At 38.4% G+C, this 26,823-nt stretch overlaps 1 protein-coding gene across 1 annotated transcript; it reads right to left on the bottom strand.

The window, feature by feature from the left end:
• Nucleotides 1-3,040: 3,040 nt before the first annotated feature.
• cpn1 (carboxypeptidase N, polypeptide 1) lies at nt 3,041-26,823 on the bottom strand. The gene is made up of 9 exons (XM_061709044.1): nt 26,365-26,823; nt 21,419-21,615; nt 17,894-18,049; nt 11,475-11,651; nt 11,257-11,368; nt 5,490-5,629; nt 4,793-4,892; nt 3,675-3,793; nt 3,041-3,509 (listed from the first exon to the last, which is right to left on the bottom strand). The coding sequence occupies exons 1-9, from the start codon at nt 26,597-26,599 to the stop codon at nt 3,399-3,401; spliced, it is 1,347 nt and encodes a 448-aa protein (XP_061565028.1). The 5' UTR covers nt 26,600-26,823; the 3' UTR covers nt 3,041-3,398.

The raw sequence follows: 26,823 nt of genomic DNA, 5'->3' as shown, positions 1-26,823 counted from the left end.
TAATGGTGCAAAAAGTCAAACTTCAGAGGCATGTTATCATTTATCCTAACCTTTATTGGAATGTACATCCAAGTTTAGTTGCAGGAATCTGAGGGAACGGATGTAAGAACAAAACTGGACAAGAACATCTGAAACAACCACAACCAAATTCACTCTATCCGGATGGAGCAATTTAACTGGATAGTTTTTTTTAAAAGGCCGAAATGAAATAGAGTAACAAGGCTGTTTTTAAAATGTAAGGAGTAAAAAGTACAGATAATTGCGTGAAAATGTAAGGAGTAAAAGTAAAAAGTCGTCTGAAAAATAATTACTCCAGTGAAGTATAGATAACCAAAATTTCTACTTAAGTAAGGTAACGAAGTATTTGTACTTCGTTACTTGACCTCTGAATTTATGTGTGTATTAAAGGTGTATAACTGTTTGTACATAGAGTGTTTCTATGTACGCAAACATGTATATATTGTGTCTGATCATTCATCATCAACATTTGTGAGCTTTGAAAACAAAAACATGACCCCAACTGCATTTATTTTTTATAAAACAGCATTGTTCTCACCTTTGTCAGTGCTAACATGTTGCATTTTCATGAAAAACTTGATTTAATCTTCGCAACAATGCATGCATCATCTGATTTTTACATTTTTTTTTAAATCAAACGCAGTTATCTTGTAACTTCCACCCAGCCTGGGTCTTGCGGAGTCACAGATCGTCTGAGTCAATGAGTGTGGGTAGAAAAGGGTAGGAGATGCCGCACGCTGTCAGACCACCAGTGGGTTTCATTGACGCCACTTTTGGCCAAGTGTGCATTAATGCAATTGCAGCCTCTCGTGCACAGGCACACACACACAAACCCGTACACATTAAAGCTGGGAACGCTCCAGATCTTTGTGAAATGCAGGCTTTGTTTCCTCTCACAGTGGCCACTGTCAAAAGAGGGCAGTATGTGGGTCTATTGTTGTCTTTCAATATTTCTGCCAATTGAGCGTCGCTCTGTTGCTCTTGATGCACAGAGAACGTCGGCTGTCATACAATCCTGCTATTGTGTTTTCTCTGAGAAACATCAACTGTGGCAAAGGATGTCTGAGTGGGCAAAAAAAAAAAACGTGAAAATGATTGTGACTGGTTATTGTAGTTACTGGAAAAAGAGCACTGATGTCAGTAACTGAATGAATTAATGATTATCACAACTCAGATTTATCATGAAAGTGGGATCAATGCTCAATGTGACTAATATCAAGCTGCTAAGTTTTGAGTCACTGTTTGCTTTTTGTACAATGTCCATTCTCAGACTATGACTGCTCGTATCTGGCTACCAAACTGAATGTTGGTAAATGTCATGACTTGTTAGGTTAGATTCATCGCTGTATTCAAAGCTAAAGCTGCAGGATTGCTGTACTACTGACACTTCTGGTGCAAATAAAGCCTCATATTTTTTATTATTTTTGCACGGCTCCTTTGACTCCTCCTCCTCTGACCCTTTGGAACTGTCATAAATTGATAAAGTGCCAAGAAAAGTGAGCTTTTCCTCTTTCCTGTGCGTCAAGCAGGGGCCATTGTTGTCCTGTAGTGGTTGAGAATGAATAAGGGAACACAAGATTAGAAATCCTTTTGGTGAACTTTGAATTTGAGAATCAATCCCTGTCAAAGAGTCATACCATGACAAAACAATACTTAATAAAAAATAAATTAATGAAAAATCATGTCAGTAAAAAGGCTCTGTGGTTGAAATATCCAGTGACCGATAAGACCGAAAGAGAACTTGCAGATGAGGAGTCCACATAATAAGATGAGGAAAGTCTGTGGATCTGTTTTGGACTTTATATGCTGACTAATGCATTTCCCATTATTGCAGAAACATATGTATAAATTAAACTGCAAACAGTTGAGCAGATAGTGAGTTGGATAAATATGGCTGAAACTTTTTGAATGAACCAGCTCATTCTTTCATTTTTTGTCGGCGATGTCATCCTGTTGTTCAGCATCCTTTGCTGCCACCTCCAGGAAGCTGATGCTCAGTCTAGTGACTTCAGCCTGTCTTCTTTGAATCATCCTCAGAGAAAATAGCACTACAGTCAGGCACACAATAGTTGTTTTTCTTTTATGTATGGAGTGAGCTCATATTTGCAAATTTCCTTAATGACCTGCTCATGTGAACTTCCCCTCCTGCTCGGATTTCCTTCATTAATTGTTGTATCTTTGAGTCATTGTGCCTTCTAAAAGGAGAAAATATCTTAAAAATAATTTTAGACCAAAATGTGTTATGGACAAACCCTTTTTTTATTTCTATTCAGCTCACAGGAAAAATAAAATGAAAATTCTCCACAATAAAGAACTACCGGTACTGTATTTATTGACTTGTTTTGTTTGTTTCCTGGTTATTTTGTACTGATACCAATAATTTCATGTCTTCTGCAAAGACCAGTATATAAAAGAAAAATAAGTCTGTTTTTGAACTGATTAAAAAGTATGTTTGATGAAGAGAGGAAAACTTTTGTTTAACAGCTGCAAAATAAAGATGGTTTTGTGTTTTTCAAAGCGGTTTCGTATGTGCTGATTTATCCAAGTACACACGCGATATCCTCTGTGCATAGCTTGACATGTCCAGGTCTGAAAGATTTTTTTTCCTTTTTTATCCTGTGGGCTGTTTATAAGACTTTACTGTGATGTTATGTTGCGGAAGGATGTTTACCCAACAGTTTGGTAAAACTTGTAGAGGCAAGATTCACAGGAAATCCTTGCAACCTTGAGCTAATTGATCATTTACTGTATATCTACAGTAGAATGAAATATTTTATTCCTGATGGGGTAATCTCAGATCACTACATCCATGCACAGGCCGGTAAAATCAACACTAAAGGGCACTGAAACGCATAGTGACCCGGCATCCAACTGAGACCACAGTAAAAGTCCCTTTGGTGTTATTATTTGCCTTTAACTTCAAATAAAAATACACTTTCAAAATAAAGAATGTGTAAAAGTTCCTAAAAGAAAAGCTAGCAAGAAAAATCAAACACATACTAGATACCGAAGTGGTAAAGAATAATGGTAAAAACATTTTATTTTATTTTTTCAGTTGTCATCAAATTATCATAAGCAAAACAGAACTTTTTTTTCATACATACAGGTCAGCTGTGTTCATACAAAACTGCTACATAAATACAGCAAGCTTGCAACAATTCCTTAATACAGACACACAGTTTATAATGTTCGACAATAAACATAAAGGATTGACACACATTAGACTAATGCTATGCAGTTATATATTGGATGTTTATCATTTACATAAATGGTATGTTTGTGTTTGTTTTATGTGTGTGTGTGTGTGTACATGAGTGTGTGTGTGTGTGTGTGTGTGTGTGTGTTTATGTTTGTATGCAGTTTGAATTATTGTCCGTGTCTCATCTTGGGCCGAGCTTTAATGGGATCTTGTTTCCTGAGAGATTCTTCTTGTTATTGTGGTGCTTCCCCTTCAAGTTTTGTTTTGGAGCTTTTTTCAAGTAAAAATGAAGCTGTGAGGGAGCAGAGGAAAAACAAAGATATGGAACGGTTCAGTTGCGTACGCATTTAACATAAAATATCACAAAGATCCACTATACATCCCGTCTAAATGATCATCAAGTCAGCTTTCTATTTGCATTGTCTTATGTGCTCAACTCAGCCAGCAAGAGACAAACCTGTATGGCTTCTGCTGGTCCCACTGTGACGGTGCTCGTGGAAGGGAGGTAACCTGGTGCAGTGGCCGTAACTGTGTAGGTGCCCGGTAACAGGAGCCTGAAATAGTCCCCATCCACCCCTGAAAGAGGGGACATGAACACATGATATAGTCATTTATTATTTATTTATTACTCAGTGCATTCCTGGTAGTGCAGCACCTTAAACATACTCCCTCAGAGGAAAACATTCAAGTACAATATTAAACGCAAAATGCCTTAAATCGTTTTATTTAATATACAAGTATATGTTTATTACTTACGACGGAGTATTACGAGAATAAAGTCATAATATAATGAGAATAAAGTTGCAAAATTACGTGAATAAAGTCGTAACATTACGAGAATAAAGTCGTAATATTACGAGAATAAAGTCGTAACATTACGAGAATAAAGTCGTAATATTACGAGAATAAAGTCGTAATATTACAAGAATAAAGTGGTAATTTATGAGAATAAAGTGGTAATTTATGAGAACTCTAACAGGAAGAGCATCTTCTCCCTGTGTTAAAATGAGGAATATCTTGTGAAGTTATATTTATATATTATATTATATATTACGACTTTAATCTCGTAATATTACGACTTTATTCTCACAACATTATGACTTTATTCTGGTAATTCTATGACTTTATTTTCGTAATTTCCATTTTTGTTTTTGGTCTTAGTTTGGCCCTAATACTCCGTCGTAATTACTGATGATTTTTGTGAAGAAAAAAAAACACAACTATTGTAAAGCTCTACTGAAAATGTCAAACTTTTTTTTGCTTGGGTGCAGTCCATCTTTCTACCAGCAGGGGGAGCCGTGCTCATTTTAAGTGGAAAGATTGTCTGCTCATTCAACATATATTAAAACATAACGCGTTTCTCCTTCAGTCTTCTTAGGCGTATCCTTTTCAAAAAAATTGCTAACAGTTAGATGTTTTATCACAAATACTCACTTTTTGAACATGTTCATGTTTTTAAGCACAATAATGAACTCTGGTGCCGTCAAGAACATGGATGACTCTGTTTTTCTGGTCATGTCCAGATAATAACAAAGATTACTATATATTAGTATAAGAAGGAAGTGAGTGCCTTACCGCAGGTCATGTCATGGTTTATGCCAGACACTGAGATGACAGCTTTCCCAATAGGGTTGTTGTTTTCATCATACACCATGCCTTTTATCCCATGATGCACCTGAAAAGTGAGACATGTTACTGGAAGTATTCTGATTGCTACACAGTCATTTGTTATAGAGGTCATTATGGTCTTTGAAAGTGGCTAAGTTTGAACATATTGCAAAATATGTAATTATATTGGTTTGTATTGCTGTGCAGCAGTGGAAACCAGTCAAATCAGGTGATAAACTATGATTTAGAACAAACTTTCTGAAGCGCTAGACTTTTCTAATTTTCCACATACTGCAAGTCTTCCCAGTTTGGTTTGTTTAATCAAGCTTGTGGGGAAGTGTATGTATTTCTGAGCACTCCCTTGTGGACGCAGAAATATCTGTTTCTTTTTTTTCTCATGTCAGTGGGATAAAGCATATTTATCTTCAAACCAAGGTCCCCTCGAGGCTAATGCAGTGTAAACTTCAGCTTATTTGGATTACTCAAAATTCCCCGAAACTCATTTGTTGCCAATATTTATCAGCAAGCCAAAACTATAAGCCTCATATCATAACAGACTCCGGTCAGTTGGGATTTTGCACGCCTCTATAACATTTTGTGGCTGTGTATCTGCACCATGTTGCAAACTTGAAACACTTTATTGACATTAACAGTGTGCTCTGACCTCTTCCAGGTAAGATACCAGTGCTTCTCGGTTGCCCAGCCATTCTCTGGGCAGCGCTGATTCTGGTGGAAACTTATCACAGCTCAGCTCTAGCGTGATCTCGAAGCAGTTGGTGTACAGGTAGTTGAAGTCTTGCATGCCTGAAATACACACATTGATATTTGAGATCCAAAATTAAGTCATTTTACTTTTAACTTCACCTCACTAAAAGGTAATTCCAGTAAGAAAAAGACCTTAAAGCAGCACAATGTAACTTTCGGCTTTTGTTGAGTTTGGCGGCTCCTTTGGACAAAAGCGGTAGTGCTTTACCAGAAAGAACACTACATTTCCCATGAGCACCAGCGCGTACTGCCGGAAAGATCCTGTCCCCGTGTCCCCATGCATTTGATAATGCGCTCTGGTTTTGTTCTACGGCACCTTTTTCCTGTCACGTTTTTTAGAGGGACTTCGTCATAAATTAGTAGTCCAACATACTTACTGACAAAATAAAAAAATACTTTATAACCTGTGAATAACTGAATGTTTTGCAGATCAGCTCTGCACAATTATACAGTTCTCAGGAAAAATAGTAGAAATGTTCTATACATTTTCTTTGCATTGCATTCTTTCCTCTAGTGCTGTAATTCTATTCAATTGTATTATTATTTTATAAAGCTTCCTCATTGCCAATTGCACAATTTTATGATCACTATTATTATTCTGTGTCTGTTGTTGATATTGTCAGTAATTTTAGAATTACCAAAACCCAAACTCCTCCGATAAAACTTTTATTTTCTTGGGTTTTTTCGCTGTTGGGCCATGATACCAGCTTCTGTGGAGCTGCGCTCCACGCCCTGCCCATTTTCGTCTCGACTGCGAATCGGGAAGGAGGGGGAAGTGACGTATGCCGTAAAGCAGTCAAAGCCGTAAAGATTTGTAGTTTTTAAGCAGGGGTCGGCAACCCAAAATGTTGAAAGAGCCATATTGGACCAAAAATACAAAAAACAAATATGTCTGGAGCCGCAAAAAATGAAAAGTCTTGTATCAGCCTTAGAATGAAGGCAACACATGCTGCATATTTCTATATTAGTTATAACTGGGGGAGATTTTTTTTTCATTATGCACTTCGAGAAAAAAGTCGAAATGTCAAGAAAAAAGTCGAAATGTCAAGATTAATGTTGAAATGTTGAGAAAAAAGTCGAAATGTCGAGGAAATAGTCAAAATATCGTGAAAAAAGACGAAATGTTGAGAAAAAAGGTGAAATGTCGAGAAAAAAGTCAAAAGTTGGAGAAAAAAGTCGAAATGTGAAGATTAATGTTGAAGTACAATCTCGAGAAAAAAGTCGAAATGTCGAGAAAAAAGTCAAAATTTCGAGAAAAAAGTAGAAATGTCGAGATTAAAAAGGAAAGGAAAAAGGAAGAAAAAAAGAAGAAGAAAAGAAAAAAAAAGAAAAAAGAAAAAAAGAAGAAAAAAAAGAGAAAAAAGAAGAAAAAAAGGTCAAACATGTTTGAAAAAGCTCCAGGAACCACTAGGGCAGCGCTAAAGAGCCGCATGCGGCTCTAGAGCCGCGGGGTTGCCGACCCCAGAGTGTGGAAGGGTTCCTACCATGCTCCTCAAAGTTACATAGTGCCAGTGAAGGTGATACAGACCCCTCAGACCATGACAGAGGTTCATTAAACCTGTTGGAAGTTGATGTACCATCACAATAACTCTGGAAATATTATATTAAGGTGGAAAAGTTACATAGTGCTGCTTTAAATGTGTTGATTAAAAGAGGTTTCATATCCCCAGTTTACTTTTAAAAGTCAATAGTAGCATATATTTTTAGACTGTGAGGGTGAGGGAGATTTATCAGGACTTTCAAACTGAAGTGATTAATCCGCCCCACTTTAAAGTGGCTTTGCAGATTTTAGCAATAGAGTGCCATTTCTCATCTTACGAAGGCCAGCAGTGGGAGGGAAGGATCAAAGGTAACGTCTCTGAGCATGACACAACACTTGGAGCAAAAAAACTTGGTAAAATAAACATAACGCGCTTCCACTAAACGAAACTGCGGCTGTTTCCACTGAATTCAGAAGTGAGCATGATTCAAGTGAAAAACTCCACAGGTTCACCTTCCAAAAGAAGAGTTTAGACCAGCCAAGACCAGACCAGGATTTACACATCAAAGACCTGGATTTGGTTATTGTTGCAGCTACAGATTAACTGGGCTGAAAATATGCCCAGACAGTTTAAAAAGCGTTTGCTGCTTCCAGGAATTCTGTGGAGAAAACGTCATCGGGAATATGAATCAAAATATCAGAATCTTAAAATACAAAGCAAAACGAGGGAGGAAAAAGGGTTGATTTTGATATTTTGATTCATATTCCCAATGACGTTTTCTCCACAGAATTCCTGGAAGCAGCAAAAACTTCTTGGTCTGGAGCTGCTTTACTGCATCAGGACCTGGACCACTTGCAGTAATTGATGGAACCATGAATTCTGCTCTGTACCAGAAAATCTTGAACGAGAATGTCCAGCCATCAATTTTTCATCTTGGGTTCATCTTGGGTTATGCAACAGGAAAATGATCCAAAGCACACCAACAACTTCTTCTCTGAATGACTCCAAGTATTCAAATCCAGACTTAAAGGAGCTTGAGGCTCCTTTTAAGAAATGAGACTCTCTAGCGCTACCCTTCACCACGACGGCCGTCGGGGGTACTGCAGCCAACAGTGAAGCCGGCACGGGAGAACGGGGAGAACGTGCATGCAGCGTCATGTGACGTCACATCCGCAGGGCAGCGCGGGAAATTCGGAGTCCGAATTGCAGCACATTTTGCAGCACACAGCCTGTTCAAGGCAACGGAGAGATACACTAGAGGGCTCATTCTTTTTGGTTTGGAACGCTTCATTTGACATTATTACTAGAAAACTTAAAACGTATACAAATTCTTTTCATAAATCCTGCCTCAATCCTGCCTCATGTTCCTTTAAATGCCATTGAGGCATGAACTTATGTGCCAAAACCCTCCAATGTGGCTGACTTAAAACAATTCTGTAAGGAAGAGTGGGACAAAATTCCTCCATATGTGAAATTCTTATTGTCATTTATTACAAATGCTTGACTTCACTTAGTGCCTCCAAAAGGTGTCACAACCAGTTATTAGGTTTAGGCAGATTGCTCAGGGAAAGATGAATGGAACCAGCTCAACACAGGAGCCCATGACTGGATGGAGAGAGGAATCCCCCCGACTGAAGGCCTCACCAGCGGGCACGACCTCCCATGGCCGACCTGGACGACCCAGACTACGAGTGGAGTGCAAAGCACTCACGAAAGCATGGAGCTACCAGACAGAAGACATGCAGTTGTGGAGCAGTACAGACAATGCCCCACCTACTGGACTGTTACGATGCCCCCCAGTGCCGCCCCCGGGACCTGGAGGAAACCTCCCCAACAGCTGTGACCTGCACCAGATACTGGCAGAACCACATCTGAACTCGGAAAGAGAAGATTAGTTTTAGGGGGTAATTACTTTTCACACGGGGCCAGCTTGGTTTGGATACCTTCTTTCCCTTAATAAATGAAATCATCATTAAAAACTGCATTTTGTATTTACTGTCATTACCTTTGTCTAATATCAAAATTAGTTTGATCTAAAACATTTAAAAGTGATTCATAAAAAGCAAGAACAGAAGAAATCTGCAAGGGGAACAAATACTTTTTCAATATACTGTTTCTCATTTACGACGGAGTATTAGGGCCAAACTAAGAAAAAAAAAAGAAAATTACGAAAATGAAGTCATAATAATATGAGAATAAAGTCGTAAAATTACGAGAATAAAGGCATAATGTAGCGAGTATAAAGTCGTAATATTTTGAGAATAAAGTCGTAATATTACGAGTATAAAGTCGTAATATTAAATATATTATAAATTTATAAATATAACTTCACTAGATGCTCAATATTCAACATTTTAACACACTCTTCCTGTTAGAGTTCTCATAAATGAACACTTTATTCTTGTAATATTACGACTTTATTCTCATAAATTACCACTTTATTCTTGTAATATTACGACTTTATTCTTGTAATATTACGACTTTATTCTCATAAATTACGACTTTATTCTTGTAATATGACGACTTTATTCTCGTAAATTACGACTTTATTCTCGTAATATTGCGACTTTATTCTCGTTATATTACGACTTTATTCTCATTATATTACGACTTTATTCTATTACGACTTCATTCTCGCAATTTTACGACTTTATTCTCATTATATTATGACTTTATTCTCGTAATTTCCAATTTTTTTTTTGTCTTAGTTTGGCCCTAATACTCCGTCGTACTCATTCACCCATTAAAACATAAACTCAGAGGGGTTGCTATGCAACATGGTAGTCTGCCCATAGGAGGCAGTATAGTGTAATACCACAAGATACGCGCTCCCAGTGTTTGCAATGACAATCTAGTCCTCAGATGTCATGGCGCTCCTTCAAGAAGAGTCGTGAAAACACCTGGGATGGGTGTTGAAATTACACTATCTTCAGTGATTGATTGAAATCTGATCAAGAATAGCTGTCTAGATTATGAATTGTTGTTTCGGATTATTTTTTGAGTATTTGAAAGTCCAGGGTATTGCTCGGTTTATCTTTTGAGGACAGAGACGTCCCCAACAACATTAACATTTCAATGACAACTCCCTACGGTGAATGTTTTAGCCACCTTTCTTTGGTAAACAGACTTTTCTTGGTCAATCTAGTGGGCTGCATACTTTAACAACTACAAGTGTTAAAGTATCAGGGTCAGTGGGCATTCAGGGCGTGAAGAAGTTAAAGGTAACAGCAAAGTACAGAGAAAGATCCTGTGAGTTGGATATACAGTAATAGTGTAAAAGTGGCCTTTGTGAAGGTTTCAAGGCATCTCATTCGTGCTGCAGTGTCCTCCATCCTTCCAGTGTTGCCAACTCTTCAGTAAGGAAAGTAGCTATTGGCTGCCCCAAAAGTCGCTAGAAGTCGCTAAATGACGTCATCACCTAATTTGCATAATTGGCAATTTGCATATAACTGTAATGGACGCTGTAGGAGAGAGGAATAACGTCGTGGGAGAGACAAAAGTGGGTAAAAAACACCCTAAATATGTTTAGAACTACAAATGTACAAAAATAATTTCAACATTAACAACATTTAATGATTTTAATGCTTTGTCTAGATCCACATTACACACATCAGTTTTGTCCTGTATTGTTAAATGTTATAACAGCAAATGTAATCAAAAGATTGTTATGTAGGGTGAAATTGCTAGCTCTACAACCAACCCTCCTCCTTTATCCGGGCTTGGGACCGGCAAAGTGACCCAAAAGAAAAAAGAAACGTTTACATTTACATCCCGCTCTGCAAGCCAGCGGCGGCTTTGCACAAGCGCCTTTCATTTGCAGTCTGGAGGCGGAGTGGTGAGGGTCTCCTCTCTGCTCTGCTCTGCCCACCAGATAAGTCTCCAATAACACCAGGAAAAGTCGCTAGATTTGTCGCCTACTCGCTTTTTTGAAAAAAAAGTCGCTATAGGGGTCTGAAAAGTCGCTAAATCTAGCGACAAAGTCGCTAAGTTGGCAACACTGCATCCTTCAGGAAGTGGCCTTGTGTTTTTTCAAACCAGGAATGATGATGGCTATCCTCCAGCACATATGGACATTTTGCTTGTAAACAGGGAAGAGTTTGTTGGGTAGATGGGAGGAAATGAATCACATTTCTGGCTGATCAGACGAGCTGTATCAAGATTAGCCTGATAGCGGTTTTCGTGTACCTTTGGATAGAGAGTACCAGCTGGCTCCGTTGGTGATTCCCTCATCAAAGAAGTCTCCGCAGTTCCAGCCTTTGTGCATCCAGCTGTGAGCGTACGAGTAGGTCCTCGCCAACTGCAATCACATCCAAATACATATGGATCCAGTCATGCACATGTTTACACAGAAGAGATCAGACGTGTGCAACATCAGGGATGAATTTGTGTAATCTGCTGCACACCTTCCTGAAGATCTTGTCATCTGGAGTGGCAGCATATGTGGTCCTTCCTCGAATGCGGGAGTCTCTTGACTTGTCGAAGGGGTAGTTAGCCACCACGGCTCCTCCGTGGAGATTAGCTGACAGGACAAAATTGTAGTTTTGCATCCATTTGATGACGGCCAAGGTTTCTGGTTCAACCTGAGACATTCAGTGAGAAAGAGATGTACACACACACAAAGACATGGTGATTGTTGCTGCATTCTTACAGTATTTCAACATTAAAAAAATAAAAAGTCCTAACATGTTTGCTATGGAGGATTTTTTGTGCCAAAATTAAATAAATAAATAAATAAATACATCATTAATTAATTAAATTGGGAATGAAATATGTCATTAATTAATTAAATGTATCATTAATTAATTAAAATTAGAATGAAATATGTCATTAATTAATTAAAATACAATTCATTTTAAGTAAAAATATATATTTATTGTTTCAGCATTTAATTAATTAATGACACATTTAATTAATGATTTTGTGTTGCGTGAGAATCATGAAATGTAAACGTACTTAAAATGCATACATAGTTTGCATGTTTGAAACCTCATTTCTCTGTTCAGGCATATACGCATAAACTTTGTTTGTGGCTTCATTTTCGCTTTAAGGCCTGCAGGTTGATAGTGTGCCTCACCTTTAATTAAAACATACAAATCCACACATGGTGGATCATTCAGTGATTCACTGAGGGTTTGAAATACTGAATCAGGGATTTCCTCTGCAGACTAGTCAGTGGACATTCTTTCAAAAGCTCTTTTTCTAAAGAGGGATGATTACCCTGGCAGACAGAATGAGAAAGAATATTTTTTCTTTTATACGGGAATCAAACTGAAACAAATAGTTACCTGATCTCAGTAAATAGAGACTAAAATTGACCATGCTGGCCCAAAAACTCTTACTACAACTATATTTGTTGAGAAAAGTCCCTTTGTGTGGAAAGGGTGAAGAAGTTTTCCCACTGAACACATTCCTCTGATTGAAATATCACTAAAGTCATAAATGAAGCTTGACTGGCCTGCAGGCCGTCCGTCTCTGTTCAGGCATACTGTTAACTTTGTTTGTGGCTTCATTTTTGCTTTAAGGCCTGCAGGTTGATAGTGTGGCCCATTCAATTGTGCCTCTCCTTTAATTACACTGTTGCCTCATCCCCTACTGTTTCTATCTCAATCTGCCAAACCTCTTATAAAACAGATGTTCAAGAAACTTTGAAGGATCCTTTGTGACATTTGGAAGAAATGTACCAGATTTGACACTAGGCGGCTAACGGAAGCGCTATATTAGGAAGAATTGTGTTTTGAATTATATCTAAAGAAGCATGTTAGGCAGAGTAAAAATTTAGTTTTTCCTCTAATTTGTCAGAAAGTTTCGATTCAATACCACCCATTCATGCTATTTCTGTCTTTAAAAACCTGAAAGTGAAAGGAATACAAACTAGTCTGATGGCTTTGATTGGATAAACTATTCCAAAGTTACATGGAAATCCAAGTTGTGTGCAGTCCAATGTGACTCCTTGGCCTGTATATTGATGTAGTTATTAAAAATGAACAAAATGTGGTAATGAGTATCACAACGTTTGGAAAATATGAGGTAAGAGCTATAACCCACACATATCAATATTGCTGCTGTGGATCTGCCTAGACCCCAGTGGTTCCTTCTAGTGATTATATTTCTAAATGAATTACACATGTGGTAGAAGAAAAGAAAAAACACTTTCTCTGTCAAATAAACTCGAATAGAAACATGTATTTTTTTTTTTAAATGCAGCATAGAAAACTGGCAGAATAAAAAACTCTCATCAGAATACCTGTGGTGTCCCGACTACGGCACTATGTCGTATTTTAATTGACGTATTAATGTAGTCCTATGCAAACAGGAGGAGCTCCAGCCAGATGGGATCTCCAGTGGATTGCTACAGGAGCCTTGAACCTTGACATTCCACCCCAGGCAGCTATTTATTTTCTCTGTCAGCACCAACAATCCTCATACACTCCGAGCCTTAAAGGGGACCTATGATGAAAAACAGGTTTTTTCTTGCTTTAACATATATAAAGTGGTCTCCCCTCAGCCTGCCAACTCAGAGAAAGAGGAAAGCAACCAAATTCTGCAGTGTCTGTACAGCCGCCCGGATGAGCCGTCCAGTGTGATGTGGATCTACGAGCCAATAAGATTCTGCTCCCTTTCGTTACGTAACCAAAATGCAATTTACATAGGTTGTCCTGATGTCCTCCGATGCGTGAAACCACGCCCACAACTGTTACAATTGTGCAGCCTGTCTGATTGACTGCACTGTACCAGGGTTATAATAGTTTTGAATTTTTCATTTTAGTTTAGTTTTATTTAGTTTTGACTTTTTCTCCTTCAATTCAGTTAGTTTTAATTCATTTTTAGTGTGGGTTTGCTAGTTTTTATTAGTTTTTATATTTTCAAAAATGCTTAGTTTTAGTTTAGTTTTTATTAGTTTTAGTTTTATTTTTAGTTTTGACGTCACGGACCGTGATGCGTTAAAGTGCCGTAGCTGCCAGTTGGAGATAAACGGCCAGAGCGGAATAAATTGATCATACCAAGAGTCTTATATTGACAGGGACGAAAACGGAGGAAATTATATCTATAATTTCAGTTCGTTTTAGTTAGTTTTCTAAACACGCAATATAGTTTCAGTTAGTTATCGTTTTTGTCTTTTAATTTTTGTTTTTATTTAGTTCAGTTAACGAAATTGTTTTTTCAATTTTAGTTTTCGTTATTTCGTTCGTTTTCGTGAACGATAATAACTCTGCACTGTACTTTATTTTTATGTTCAGGACCCCAGGAAGACTAGAGGCACATTTGTGTGCTTCTAATGGGGATCCTTAAATAAACTCAACTAAACTAAACTAACTCCGCCGGCCGGAGCTTCCGCCATTTTTTCATAGCGGTGTATCGCGTCATTCAGGCAGCCAATCAGCACAGAGCCTCATTATCATAGCCCCGCCCACTCAGAATCCTGCATAGATAATGAGGTTAGAGAATGGGAAGATAAAGACATTCCTCAGAGGCTGAATTTCTAATTTATTTAGAAAAAACAATCAAAAGCTTGTTTTTAAGACATTCAAGGCCTGTTTAAAATAGATATTACATGCCATAATAGGTCCCCTTTAAGTCATGTTTGGAGACAAGACACGATATCTTTCCTCTCTTTGAGGGAGGTATGTAGGGCAATAAACATAGTCTACTGCTCAACACCCACTGACCTTGAACGCAGCAGCTGTACCCAAACAAAATGTGTTATTACACTGGTGCATCCTTTGAAGGAAGAGCATTCACCGTGGTGTAGGGCTGCATGTGAGGGACACACACCGTCAAAACCACAGAGAATACTCAAACATACAAATCCACACATGGTGGATCATTCAGTGATTCACTGAGGGTTTGAAATACTGAATCAGGGATTTCCTCTGCAGACTAGTCAGTGGACATTCTTTCAAAAGCTCTTTTTCTAAAGAGGGATGATTACCCTGGCAGACAGAATGAGAAAGAATATGTTTTCTTTCATACGGGAATCAAACCGAAACAAATAGTTACCTGATCTCAGTAAATATAGACTAAAATTCACCATGCTGGCCCAAAAACTCTTACTTCAACTATTTTTGTTGAGAAAAGTCCCTTTGTGTGGAAAGGGTGAAGACGTTTTCCCACTGAACACATTCCTCTGATTGAAATATCACTAAAGTCATAAATGAAGCTTGACTGGCCTGCAGGCTGACGCGGGGCTTGTGGGTTCATGTTGTCGGTGAGAATGTAATACTGATCAGTCTGAATGAAACCATTGTAACACAGTTGTGTCTCCCTGAACCAGTTATTAGTAACGGAAACTGAAACCAAGAGAGAAAAAATAATCCTATTAACTGAAATTTTAAAAAGTTTTTTTATAGAACAAAAACTATACAAAAAGTAAAATTAACGATGTAAAACTAGCTGCAACGAAACAGAATTCCAGGTCAAATTTAAATTAATTCAGTAAACTTACTCAAAGTAAAGATGAAAGGAGTTTTGCTCCATTTAGCGTTGTTGATTGGATTCTTTCATCCTACAGTAGATTGGTTTGTCATTATCTATTATATAACTATTATATAATATAACTATTATCTAAGTTAATTCCCCAAAGAACCAAAACTGAGACTAAAAATAAACTAAAACGAACCAATTTTTCCAAACTGAAACTATCAGTTTTCTTGGAAAACAAATTAAAACTAATCTGCAATAATCAAACAAACTGAAAAACCCCCAAAATGAAAAAAAAACTATTAGAAAATTCCAAACTATTATTACTCTGTCCTGATTTTGTGAACCTCTGTCAGTTCAAACTCATTTTCCATTAAAGAAAAAAATAAAAAGAGAAGCAATGTGCTGGAATAAAAAGGCAAGTCGTAATGGTCTGTCAAAAAGTGGATGAGACAGAAGTTGGAGTCAGGTCTCCTAGGTGATGCCACGTCTGTAACTTCACCATCAAACCTATTAAAGCCGATCACTTCTTCCCCTGTCTTTAGTCATATCTTCAGTTAATCACATGTCTTCTTTCATGAAAAGAAATAAATGCAAATAGCTGTTTCCCTGGAAAACAACTCTATAAATTGCTTTTGGGAAATAGTTTCAAACAATTTTGTGAGATTGTGCAGGTTTGCTGTAGTTCTGCGCATGCTGATAACACTCTTTTTAAATCGACACTGAAGTGAAAAGGGTTCAGACAAAATCACACTTGTATTTTGCCATTTCAATGTAAATAGACTCAGAGGAAGCTTTTAACCTTATGACACTATGAATTTTTGATACATGAATTTCTGAAACTTTCACACCATCCACATAATTGAAACTTCTCTGGAAATAATTGTTGCATGCAATTTAAAACCTTGTCAAGAAACTGACATGTAAGAAGTAAGATAAAAAATAAAAATAATACAAAGAATCATTCAAAAATGGAGGGCATTTTGTTTAAAGATTAAAATAAATAAAACAATAATGAAAATAATATTTAAGATAATAGGATATTAAGAATATGATGTCATATATTAAGTTTTACAAGTGAAATGTACACGTATGTATACCCCCTCCCCTCCAAACCAACATACAACAAAAAGGTCCTCATAGAATGAATGCTAATTTGTAAATGTGCACGTCCATCACACTATTCAGGTTAATCAGCAGCAAGACTTTAATAAGTTCCCCATGAACAGCAGCTGTTTCTGTGTTAGTTAAAGATCAGACGACAGCAGTCCAGAAGCCCCCGAAGGAGCTGACCTTAATATTTGAAAATGATCTTTTTGGCATGCTGTTAGCAATAACACAGTTTTTAATATTTCCCTCCTCTGTTCATTTTACACTCTGGTGACCTAAAGTAAGTACATGTTGAGCTATAGAAGCCGCTCAGTCACCCAGAATAAAACCATATGTCTCTCACTGTCAAATCTGTGCTCAATTCAAGCCACGATTCAGACCCTCATGCAGCAAGAAAAACATCCACATTCAGGGACTGGGCAGTTGGTGAGTCCCGGTGGAAGAGTGGAAGTGTAAAAGTATCTGTTATTTAATAAAAACATGTGCTTTTGAAATACAGACTTGGCGGTGATCTGAAGACTTTAAGTGAAATGGCAGCTTTGTCAGCTATGTGCAGAGTGAGCCGGTAACTGAGGGGTAGCAGGTAACACATATGTTCTGACGTCAGAGAGCAAGACAGCTCAACATCTCACGGTGGTGATGAAAAGACAAAAATGTTTAGCTGAAGCTGAATGTGCTCATAGACGCCACATGTGTCTTATTCAGAGTTATGAGGAAAGCTAAGTCTTTTTTTCAGAGTTCCTGCATTTCCAAATGAAACAAAAAAAAGGTGCAGTGCATAAAATCACGTCCTTATATTTCTAAATATGCTTTTGTTCACGTTTTACGAGTTGGGTAGAAACACGATGGAACATTTCCAACCCCTTTTATGTTATATAAAGCTTCGGCTTATGCAAACACCTCTACTAAAAGGAGGCAGACTGTACAAAAGCATACCATGAACATTCACAACGTGAAGCAGAAAGCCTGTCAAGGCTTTATGGATTGTTTCTTTTTATTCACCAAAAGCTCAGCTGGCATTGGAATCAGATCTTGTGTAAATCACATCAATTTGTTTATGCCAACACAGTTAAGGCCAAGATAACAGAGCCATGTCACATTGGCTCATTATTCAGCACGCACTCTTATAACTACAATAAACATCTCCATCAATCTTCCTCACTCCCTGTGCTTTTATCCAAACACATTTGCAGGCATGTGTGCACATATTTCCCTTAAAGACAGTGCTATAAACGGGATCCTGTGCATGTGTGTGTGTGTGTGTGTGTTTCCTTGTGTGTCCAGTAGCACTGACCTGCTGCTCCCAGTTGTCTGGCAGAGGCAGGTGGTGGTTTTGTCCGTTGGTTTTCTCGTAGTAGTACATGAGAGCATTCAGGTCTGGAAAGTTCCTGTTCAGATCCATTTCCCTGGCGTTCCCTCTGCCCACCAGATAGCCGTTGAACTCTGGACCCTGTTGACCCACACAGGCAAACAAAACAGCTATTAGGTGACCTTAGTCTTTTCAATACCAGGCCGGGGTGATTGTGTTACAGGAGTAACCTCACTAAACCAAAACGTGGAGTACTTCCTGGCTCCGTTGCTTGGAAGCTGCACAAGAAAAACAATTGGATGATCCCGCAACCTGCAGAAGCTTTATCTGTCCGCAGTAAAACATTTTTATTTTCTTTCATTTTCTTTCTTTTTTTCTTTTTTGATGGGGTAGAATATTTGGTTCAGAATCAAAATACTTCAACTCATAATCCAAACCACATATCAGATACAATACAGAAGAATCTTTTGGAATTTGAATTTCCTTTCAGGTCAATGAGTGAAATTTTACTTGATTTTCTATGAAATTTGAAGGCTTAAAATGTAATGAATCTTGTTTATCCTGAGGGTTTTTCAGTTAACACCACTGGCAAGGCGAGTTTAAGTGTACAGACCACTCAACGTGATGAACAAAACTTTAAGTGCTTTGGTTTTGTGGCCAACCACCTTTCCGTTAACCTCAACTTAAACTTTTTAGATTGTTAGCAAATTAAACTTTGTTGATGCACATTCTTAGCATTACTAGTCAGTATTTTCTAAACCTTGACATGAAACCTGTTTCACAATGATCTAGAATAGCTTCACGAGGAAACGCATGTAAGGTGTGTTCAGCTCCTGCAGTAAAGCACCTCTCTGTGTAGTGTTTGAGTGTTGGACAGTGTAACTTTACAGACATTTTGCATTAATAAAAACATAATAAAGTAGGAAACTATCATATGTGGCTTCATGTTTACACACGGCTGCCTCCAAGTTGCTGCTGCAGCATTGACATGTACATGAGTTTAAAATAAAGTTTTAGTTTTATTTGTATGGAAGAGTTTTAGGGCCATGCAGGAAAAAGGGGAAGATTTTTTTTTATTGTGCACTTCGAGAAAAAAGTCGAAGTGTCGAGAAAAAAGTCGAAATGTCAAGATTAATGTTGAAATACAATTTCGAGAAAAAAGTCGAAATTTCGTGAATAAAGTCGAAATTTCGTGAATAAAGTTGAAATACATTTCAACTTTTTTCTCGAAATTGTACTTCAACATTAATCTCGACATTTTGACTTTTTTCCCAACATTTCGACTTTTTTCTCGACATTTTGACTTATTTCTTGATATTTCGACTTTTTTCTCGAAATTGTACTTCAACATTAATCTCGACATTTCGACTTTTTTCTCAACATTCTGACTTTTTTCTCAACATTTCGACTTTTTTCTCGAAGTGCATTATAAAAAAAAATCTTCCTCCTGTAAAATGTTATTTTTATTTTTCTCCTGCCTGGCCCTAATACTCTTCCGTATATTTGCCTGTTAATCTCAAAAATGTTTTTTTTTTTATAGTAACTAACTTCAGACTTCACACTCACAGTGCAGAGCTTTGATCTGGCTAACAAACCATGAGAAGGTTGTGGCTCTTTCGGTCAGAGATGATTGGCAGCTCATTTATGTTTAGAGCAGCTGCTGGGCTGTCGCTGAGCTGCTCTTTGCCACTTCTTTCTCAGGAGATCCATCCATTATCTATACCCGTTTTATCCTTTGCAGGGTCATGGGGGTCTGCTGGAGCCTATCCCAGCTAATTACAGGCGAGAGGCAGGGGGTTTTTTTCTCAGGAGATGCAGGTGTAAAACGTTTCACTTCCTATGGGTGCTTTTTAGCAACTGAAAAGTTGCTAAAATCAAGTGACAAAGTCGGACCTCGACTCTAGCACTGATTTACAGCAACCACTCTGTTTGACAACAACCTCAAGATTTTTATTCTTCGTGTATTTATTACTTTAAGCTTCGAAGCAAAGATGCTCCTCTTTGATAACGACTTCCAAATTAAGATTTGTGGCCAAACAAGGAGTCTCTGGTTAGATTTTTACAGTCTTTAAATCTTAAATGTTCTAATCTGCTGTAACGCAGCAGAGACATTCACTGACCTGCATGTAGGATCATATAACACCGCTGGTATAAAAAAGACAATTTGTCAAACCAGGATTCTGAAAAACAAAGCAACCTCACCGTTGTTGTCCAGATGCTGCTGCACTCAAACATCTGTCGAGCAACAAATCACAGTCCTGTGTGCATGTGTGATCTGAGCGGCAAGGAGAAGGACTGTCATCTGTCACCTGACACTGCTCACTTCCGGACATATAATTATTCTCAAGGGGCCTGCGCACACGTGTTTGTGTAAGAATAAGTTGCATGTGATCTGCTTCTCCACAGTCCTTAATTAACCCTAAAAGGTACCTTTCTCCGGATGGGATTATTACAGGCATTAGTAAACAGTGGAAGGAAATGACCTGCTATTGTGCAGCTCTCTGTTGTGTTTCAAGCATGCATTCAATCAAAATCAAAGCTTTAACGTAAGTGTCATCACAGGGAGTCAAACAAAACTGTGCCCTGAGCGTGAGCAGTGTGCTGTGATTAAGATACGGGTAGTACTGGAGTTGAGGGGGATGAGGGGGGATGAGGGGGGACGGCATCCCTCCTGAAATAAAAACGGTCAAAATCACCCCCCTGTAAAACTGCCATCCCCCCTTTCCATCCCTTATGTCATTTCATCAATGAATGTGGTTTTACTGCTATTTCAACATTTAGAGTCATCACCAGAAAAATAACCTATTTGACAATTTTCACCTGTTTCAAGTAAATTTTCACCTGAAATAAGTAGGAAAATCTGCCAGTGGGACAAGATTTATTTTCTTATCACAAGCAAAAAAAATCTTGTTCCACTGGCAGATTTTTCTACTTATTTTAAGTGAAAATCTACTTGAAACAGGTGAAAATTGTTGTTTTTTCCAGTGATGAGTCTTGTTTTAAGTGTAATGAGATTTTTTTTTACTAAAATGAGACATTTTAACTAGAAATAAGACAAATATTCTTGTTAAGATTTTGAGTTTTTGCAGTGATCCATTTTACTTATCCTGTGAAGGACAGAGTCATATTGATAAGTTCAGAAAAGTGTTTTTTATTGTTGTGTTTTGATGTATTTGATGTAAGCCCAGTGGATATTTAAAGCTTACAGAAGGCTGCATTTAACTGCTGCTATGTCATTCCTGCAGTATTTCTGCAGGTGTTTTGGTCACTGCTATTATTTGTAATATAGTATATTATTTGTAATCAGCACAAATAATCTGTCCCCATATGATAAAATCCACCATCCCCCCTGATTGTTTTTTACAACTCGAGTACTGGATACAGGTGTTAAGTTTCACTCAAGTAGCGGTTGACCAAAGCAGCCAAAGGTGTCCCTGAGGGACATTTGTGCTGGTTTTCTTTTGGCACTTTGCAGCCAAAAGCTGAGATGTATGTCAGAGCTCACATTACCTGTCTGGCTGCCACTTCGTAGCCATCAGGGTTCATGGACGGCAGGATGTGGATGCGCGTGTCATGAATCAGCCTCATGATCCTCTGGTTTCCGGCCCGGTACTCCTCACACATGAACTGGGAGAACTTGATGAGGAGCTCGCGGCCGAGCACCTCGTTGCCGTGCATGTTGCCCACATACTTGAACTCGGGCTCCACTGGGGGAGGAAGTGGAGAGGTGGAGGGGACATGAGGTTAAAAACCCACATGAAGCTGCCAGGCATGACATTTAAAACGAGTTCCCGAGGGAGCACATGCATATGCTTAGATTTGGTCAGGGGGCCTCTGGTTACTATCTTGAGTAATTTGCTTTAAAGCGTGCTGTCTGGAAGCAATAAATGATGATAGCCCAAGTGACGACTTTAGCAGCGAAACTACTAAAAAAGCAAACTGACATATCAGTCTCGATGAAACTTTGCTTTGAGAAGTGGCAAGAGAGGGTTGCAAAGCTGTTGCTTCTGGGAGTGAAAAGAAAACCAGTACAGAAATATCCTTTGAGGTTGACTCTAGAAGTGAACGCATCTCCTCTGGGAACTTGTGCAATTGCAATTCCCTGACTGACCACTGGAGGATGGAGCCAAAAGTGAGTCAATCTCTTTTGCAACACATCAGGTAAAGTTAAATGAATATATAAATATATGTATCAGCCAGTGACTAGTTGTTATCAATTTTGCTATGTAGTACGGTGGCCGACAAGGGCCAAATGCACTGCAATGGCCTAATGCGTCTCAGTTAAGGAAAACGGCTTCAAGTACAGAAACGATTCAAATTCACAAACTCAAAACGAGGTACAAAAAGAGGAACGTGGTGCAAATGAAAAAACGTGCTGCAAAAAACAAAGACAAATGCAGCAACATCAAACGCTGCAAATAGAGAAACGATGCAAAGCACAAAATGATATAAAACGAGAAACCATCTTCAAAAGAAAAATGCTTACTGCATTTGTCTTTGTTTTTTGCAGCACGTTTTTTCATTTGCACCACGTTCCTCTTTTTGTACCTCGTTTTGAGTTTGTGAATTTGAATCGTTTCTGTACTTGAAGCCGTTTTCCTTAACTGAGACGCATTAGGCCGTTGCAGTGTGTTTGGCCCTTGTCGGCCATCGTAACTTAGCACTTCATACCTTATTGACTTCTGAGTGTAGCTTTTAGACTGTGAACAAAGAAACTAACAGAGCAGTCATTCATATTTTAACCCTTGCAAAGCGCCAAGGCTCAGGTCAAAATGACCCGAGCCAGAGCGAAGGCCCTCATCTCCTCAGAAGGGGTAAAGAAAATAGTTTTTTGGGGTTTTTTGCTGTTAATTTTCCCAACAGATACACGTAACTGGATGCAGATTGACCTCCTGATTTCACCATCAAAACCATGTTTGAAATAAGAAGTTTTGTTGCAAATGTTTCACCAGCAGCTCCCCGGTTCCTCCTGGATGGATCGGCTGAAGGATCCTTCAGCTGGTACCGGACTCATACGGGTCCTTTAGGGTCTAAACCAGCCGAGCGCCCGCAGATCTAGGTCTTCTGGCTGCACCAATTTCAGATGTCATTTCAGTTGTGACACTGACCGTGTTTGGAAAGGATTTAAGTGAGCCGAGCTAAAACTGTGGCTGACGTCAGGTGGGCATGTTCCAGCCGGCCTCCCGGGGCTGTTCATTCAACACAGTTCGGGGGAAAAAAGGCTTCAAAAGCACTTCAGGAATTCTCTGAGTGACCCCACATGGGTTTGTCTTGTTCTTATACACTATAACCACAACATGTGTAGCGCCATTTAGGGCAGTTTATTAGACTTTGTGCACCTCCCAATCATCTGTACTGTCCATATACACCCAAGGCAGCTGCACAGCCGAGGACAAAAGAGAATTGTGCAAGAGAATGTCTAATATTGCTGCCATGATTTATTACAAAACGTCTTGATAAGGACAGTTTCGCGGTTGTGATAAACAGAAGCTGAGGGTTGATAGAGTCTGATTACAACTGATTGCATTATTGTGGATAAGGTCACCTGGAATTCTTGTGGGCTGTCTGTGAGTCACCAATCAAAACAACCTTGCCCTCTGTATAGAGTCCTCTCCTCCCAAGACTTCCTTCATTAATCACTCCTGAGACTTGAGTTACTCCCCTTAGAGCAGTGTTCCCCAACCTTTTCTGTACCGTGGACCGGTTCAATGTCTGACAATATTTTCACGGCCCAATCTAAAGGTGTAGCTGATGAAAACTAAATAAAATGACAAGATCGGCATTAAAAACTGTGGTATTTTCTCTATAATAATAATAATAATAATACACTTTTCATAATTTTTTTCTGTTATCATCAGATATTCATTCTTATTCAGTTAGAGGTGGGAAGAACTTTCATTTACCTCTTTGTCGTACCTCCAGTCACCAATCCTTTATCAAATTCCATGGCCCTCAACTCTGGAACTGTTTAGATAGATCTCTTAAGTTAGTGTCATCCTTAAAAATGTTTAGGACCAACTTAATGGGGTATCCTTTATATAGACAAAATTAACAGGTTATTCGTACTAAAATTAAATTGCCATTTCATAGATATTTTTGTTTGGGTGTTTATTGTATTTTTCTTTGTTTCATTTACCTTTTCTTTTCCTTTCTATTCTTTTTCTATTGATTGATTTGTTTTGGAGATTTTGTATTGAGGGGGAGGATTTTTTATAAGCCCTTTCGGGCTTCTTTTCCTCTCCTGCACAAATTATTTGTCCTTGTATGATAAAAAAAACTTTACTGTTGTCATTGTGCAAATAAATAAATAAATAAATAAATAAAAAAAATAATTAAAAAATAAATAAATAAATAATAATAATAATAATAATAATAATAATAATAATAATAATAATAATAATAATAATAATAATAATAATAATAATAATAATAATAATAATAATAATAATAATAATAAAACATCATTTTTGAAAAAATAAAATAAAATAATGGAAATTGTAAATTACCTTTAATATGAGTATTTCTATAAATGTGTTTTTATGTTTATTTTCTCATTAACATTATTTAAAGCCAGGCTTTTATTTTTTTATATATTAAGGACAGATATTTTGAAGGCGAGAGCTTGTAAACATCCGGCGCTTCGGACTTTAACGGTAAAAGTTTAACGGCAGTAGAAAGTTTGTCTGAAAGACTAAACTAGTGTCAGGAATGCTAAAGTGGTTCCTAACTGACACAAAAAGCTCCTGCTGATGAGGATTTGTGCAGATTGTATGCCGCATTTATGTCCAGCTTGAGTTTGGTCGCTCATGTATTCTGTTAACGGTAGCTTTATTGCCGACCGAGCGAACACTCGTGTCGGTCTGTATTTAAGTTAAATTAAACTTATATGAATGTAGAAAGACTAACTATTTTATTTTATTTTACTCCTTTATAGCTCTTACAGTGTGTTTGCAGTGTATTTATTGTACATCCAAGGAATAAAAACATTGTGAAGCATCAGTTTGAGAGTCATCCATCATCAGTCAGGGATTCTACAGAAATTATTTTTTCTTTCGGTACCGGGCCGCGGCCCGGGGGTTGGAGACCACTGCCTTAGAGGACAAAGCTACCGCTGAAGACTTGTTACAAGTAAATATGACTTTACATCTTGGAGCTGTTCTTGCATTCAAAAGAGGAAGGAAGTGTTGTCTTTGTGGGGGGTGAGGGAGGTGGAGAAGTTGAGTAGCAACTTCCAAATTTATCAACGCCCTTCACTAATTACTTCAGGCACCTAAATGGCAGCTTGGCCCCGGCAGTCCAGTCTTTTCTTTTAAAAAGGGGCCAACTGGCTTTGAGTTCAGAAAAGAGTGTTGGCCCTAGACGGTAGTTTAACACACACACTTATTCAGCAGCGTATGAAACATGTGAACTTCCTTCAGGGTGCAGGAGGGCTGACCTAGACAAGACCTCGGGTCACTCCTTCCATGAAGTGTACAGTTCCTGTTTTTCACCATCGGTCACCTTGCAACAGAACGGGCGCACATCCTTCTATTCTACTGAAGGAAGCCCGTACGTGTGGAAACACAGAAAAAAATGCTAGCTCAGCCTCAGCCAAATAAGCATTCTTTGCAGCTCATAGGCTCTTTTTTTTTTTTTTTTTTTTTTTTTTCCAAATAGCAGCTAATGGAATTGCAAGAATGGAGAAAAGCCTGTACATCACGTCCATTTGATCACATTCTGACTTCTGTGCAACGTGAGCATTACATGTAATTCAATTTGCAACAAATATGGAAAATAAACAGTGAGAGAGCTGATTGTGGGGTTTGGGGTCGGGGGAGAAACAAGCACAGGTTTTGCAGGAATGGGCTAATGGTTAAAACCTTGTTGACTCAAAGTGAACCTCTAAGCCTTCTTCTCAGCTTTGAATAACACCCAACATTTTGTCCGTGGTTGTGGGGCAAAAAAGAAAAATAAATTGAAATGAAACACAGATGTTGACGCAGAATCTTTCACATTTTGCTGTTTCTTTCTCACTTTGCCTTTTCCAAAGCTTACTAATGTTTATCAAACACTGCAACTTTAGAATTGGATCTCTTTTGTCTCTTCTAGTACTAAACCATGCATTGAGTCATAAAGTTTAAGAAAGTTTAAGAAAACTTGAATTTCATGTCTTTGGGAGAAAAGTAGAGCTGGTGCCAGCTATGCTCTCACTTCTAACGGCAACAAGTAAAAGAGTTCATCAGCCACTGAGTAGACTTGTGCATTTGAATTCCATAGCTGATGCCTCCTACAGAACATTGTGTCTCCTCTCTTTGACCCCCTTTATCTCTAATTTCCATGAGATACAAAGTTATTCAAAGCCTTTTTTTTTTCATTTTTAAGACATTTTCAAAACCCACTAGGCATGCATTCATGACCTTTTGAGTAAAAGCCCCATCCACATGGCACTGGCAAACAATGAATCAGGTGTTACTCACATGCTTCGTGGATGCCCGGGTTATCACTGAACTCCAGCACGTAGAGGTGGCGCCCCTCCACGCTTCTCCCGATGCTGTAGATGCGAGTGATGTACGGGCATTCGTTCTGGACTGCAAACAGGGCTCGGACCATGTCCTCGTACTTGTGATGCTGGAAGTCGGCGCCCGACACCAGGAGCCCCATCAGCCCCAGCAGCAGAGCTGGGAAGCAGGGAAGAGTCCACCTCCTCCACATGGTCCCTTAGTCCAGGTTGTGCAGCACAGCAGAGGCTAGAAAAAAAAGAGGCTGCCCAACACCTATGCAAACCACAGTTTGAGATGTTTTTTCTTGAAACCTCTTTACATGCCTAACATACTGCTTACTCCTCTTTTTCCTTTTCTTGTTGCCCCTTCTTGCTCCTGCTCTCCCTTCTGCCTCCTCCCACGTTCAGTCCTCACAGTGAAGAGCAAGTAAGGACA

The sequence above is a fragment of the Cololabis saira genome, chromosome 19 (genome assembly GCF_033807715.1).
Source record: "Cololabis saira isolate AMF1-May2022 chromosome 19, fColSai1.1, whole genome shotgun sequence".
Classification (NCBI taxonomy): domain Eukaryota; kingdom Metazoa; phylum Chordata; class Actinopteri; order Beloniformes; family Belonidae; genus Cololabis; species Cololabis saira.
Note: the sequence above shows the minus strand (reverse complement) of the source record. Positions and strands in the feature narration are given on the sequence as shown.

Bases quoted from the DNA above. Each gene is read 5' to 3' on its own strand.
- cpn1 (XM_061709044.1), bottom strand. From the start codon at position 26,599: ATGTGGAGGAGGTGGACTCTTCCCTGCTTCCCAGCTCTGCTGCTGGGG. The intron at 11,369-11,474 runs GTGTGCAGCAGA...ATGTGATTGCAG, and splicing joins ATGACAAGATCTTCAGGAAG to TTGGCGAGGACCTACTCGTA. The intron at 5,630-11,256 runs GTACACGAAAAC...TGTGTATTTCAG, and splicing joins CTGGTACTCTCTATCCAAAG to GCATGCAAGACTTCAACTAC.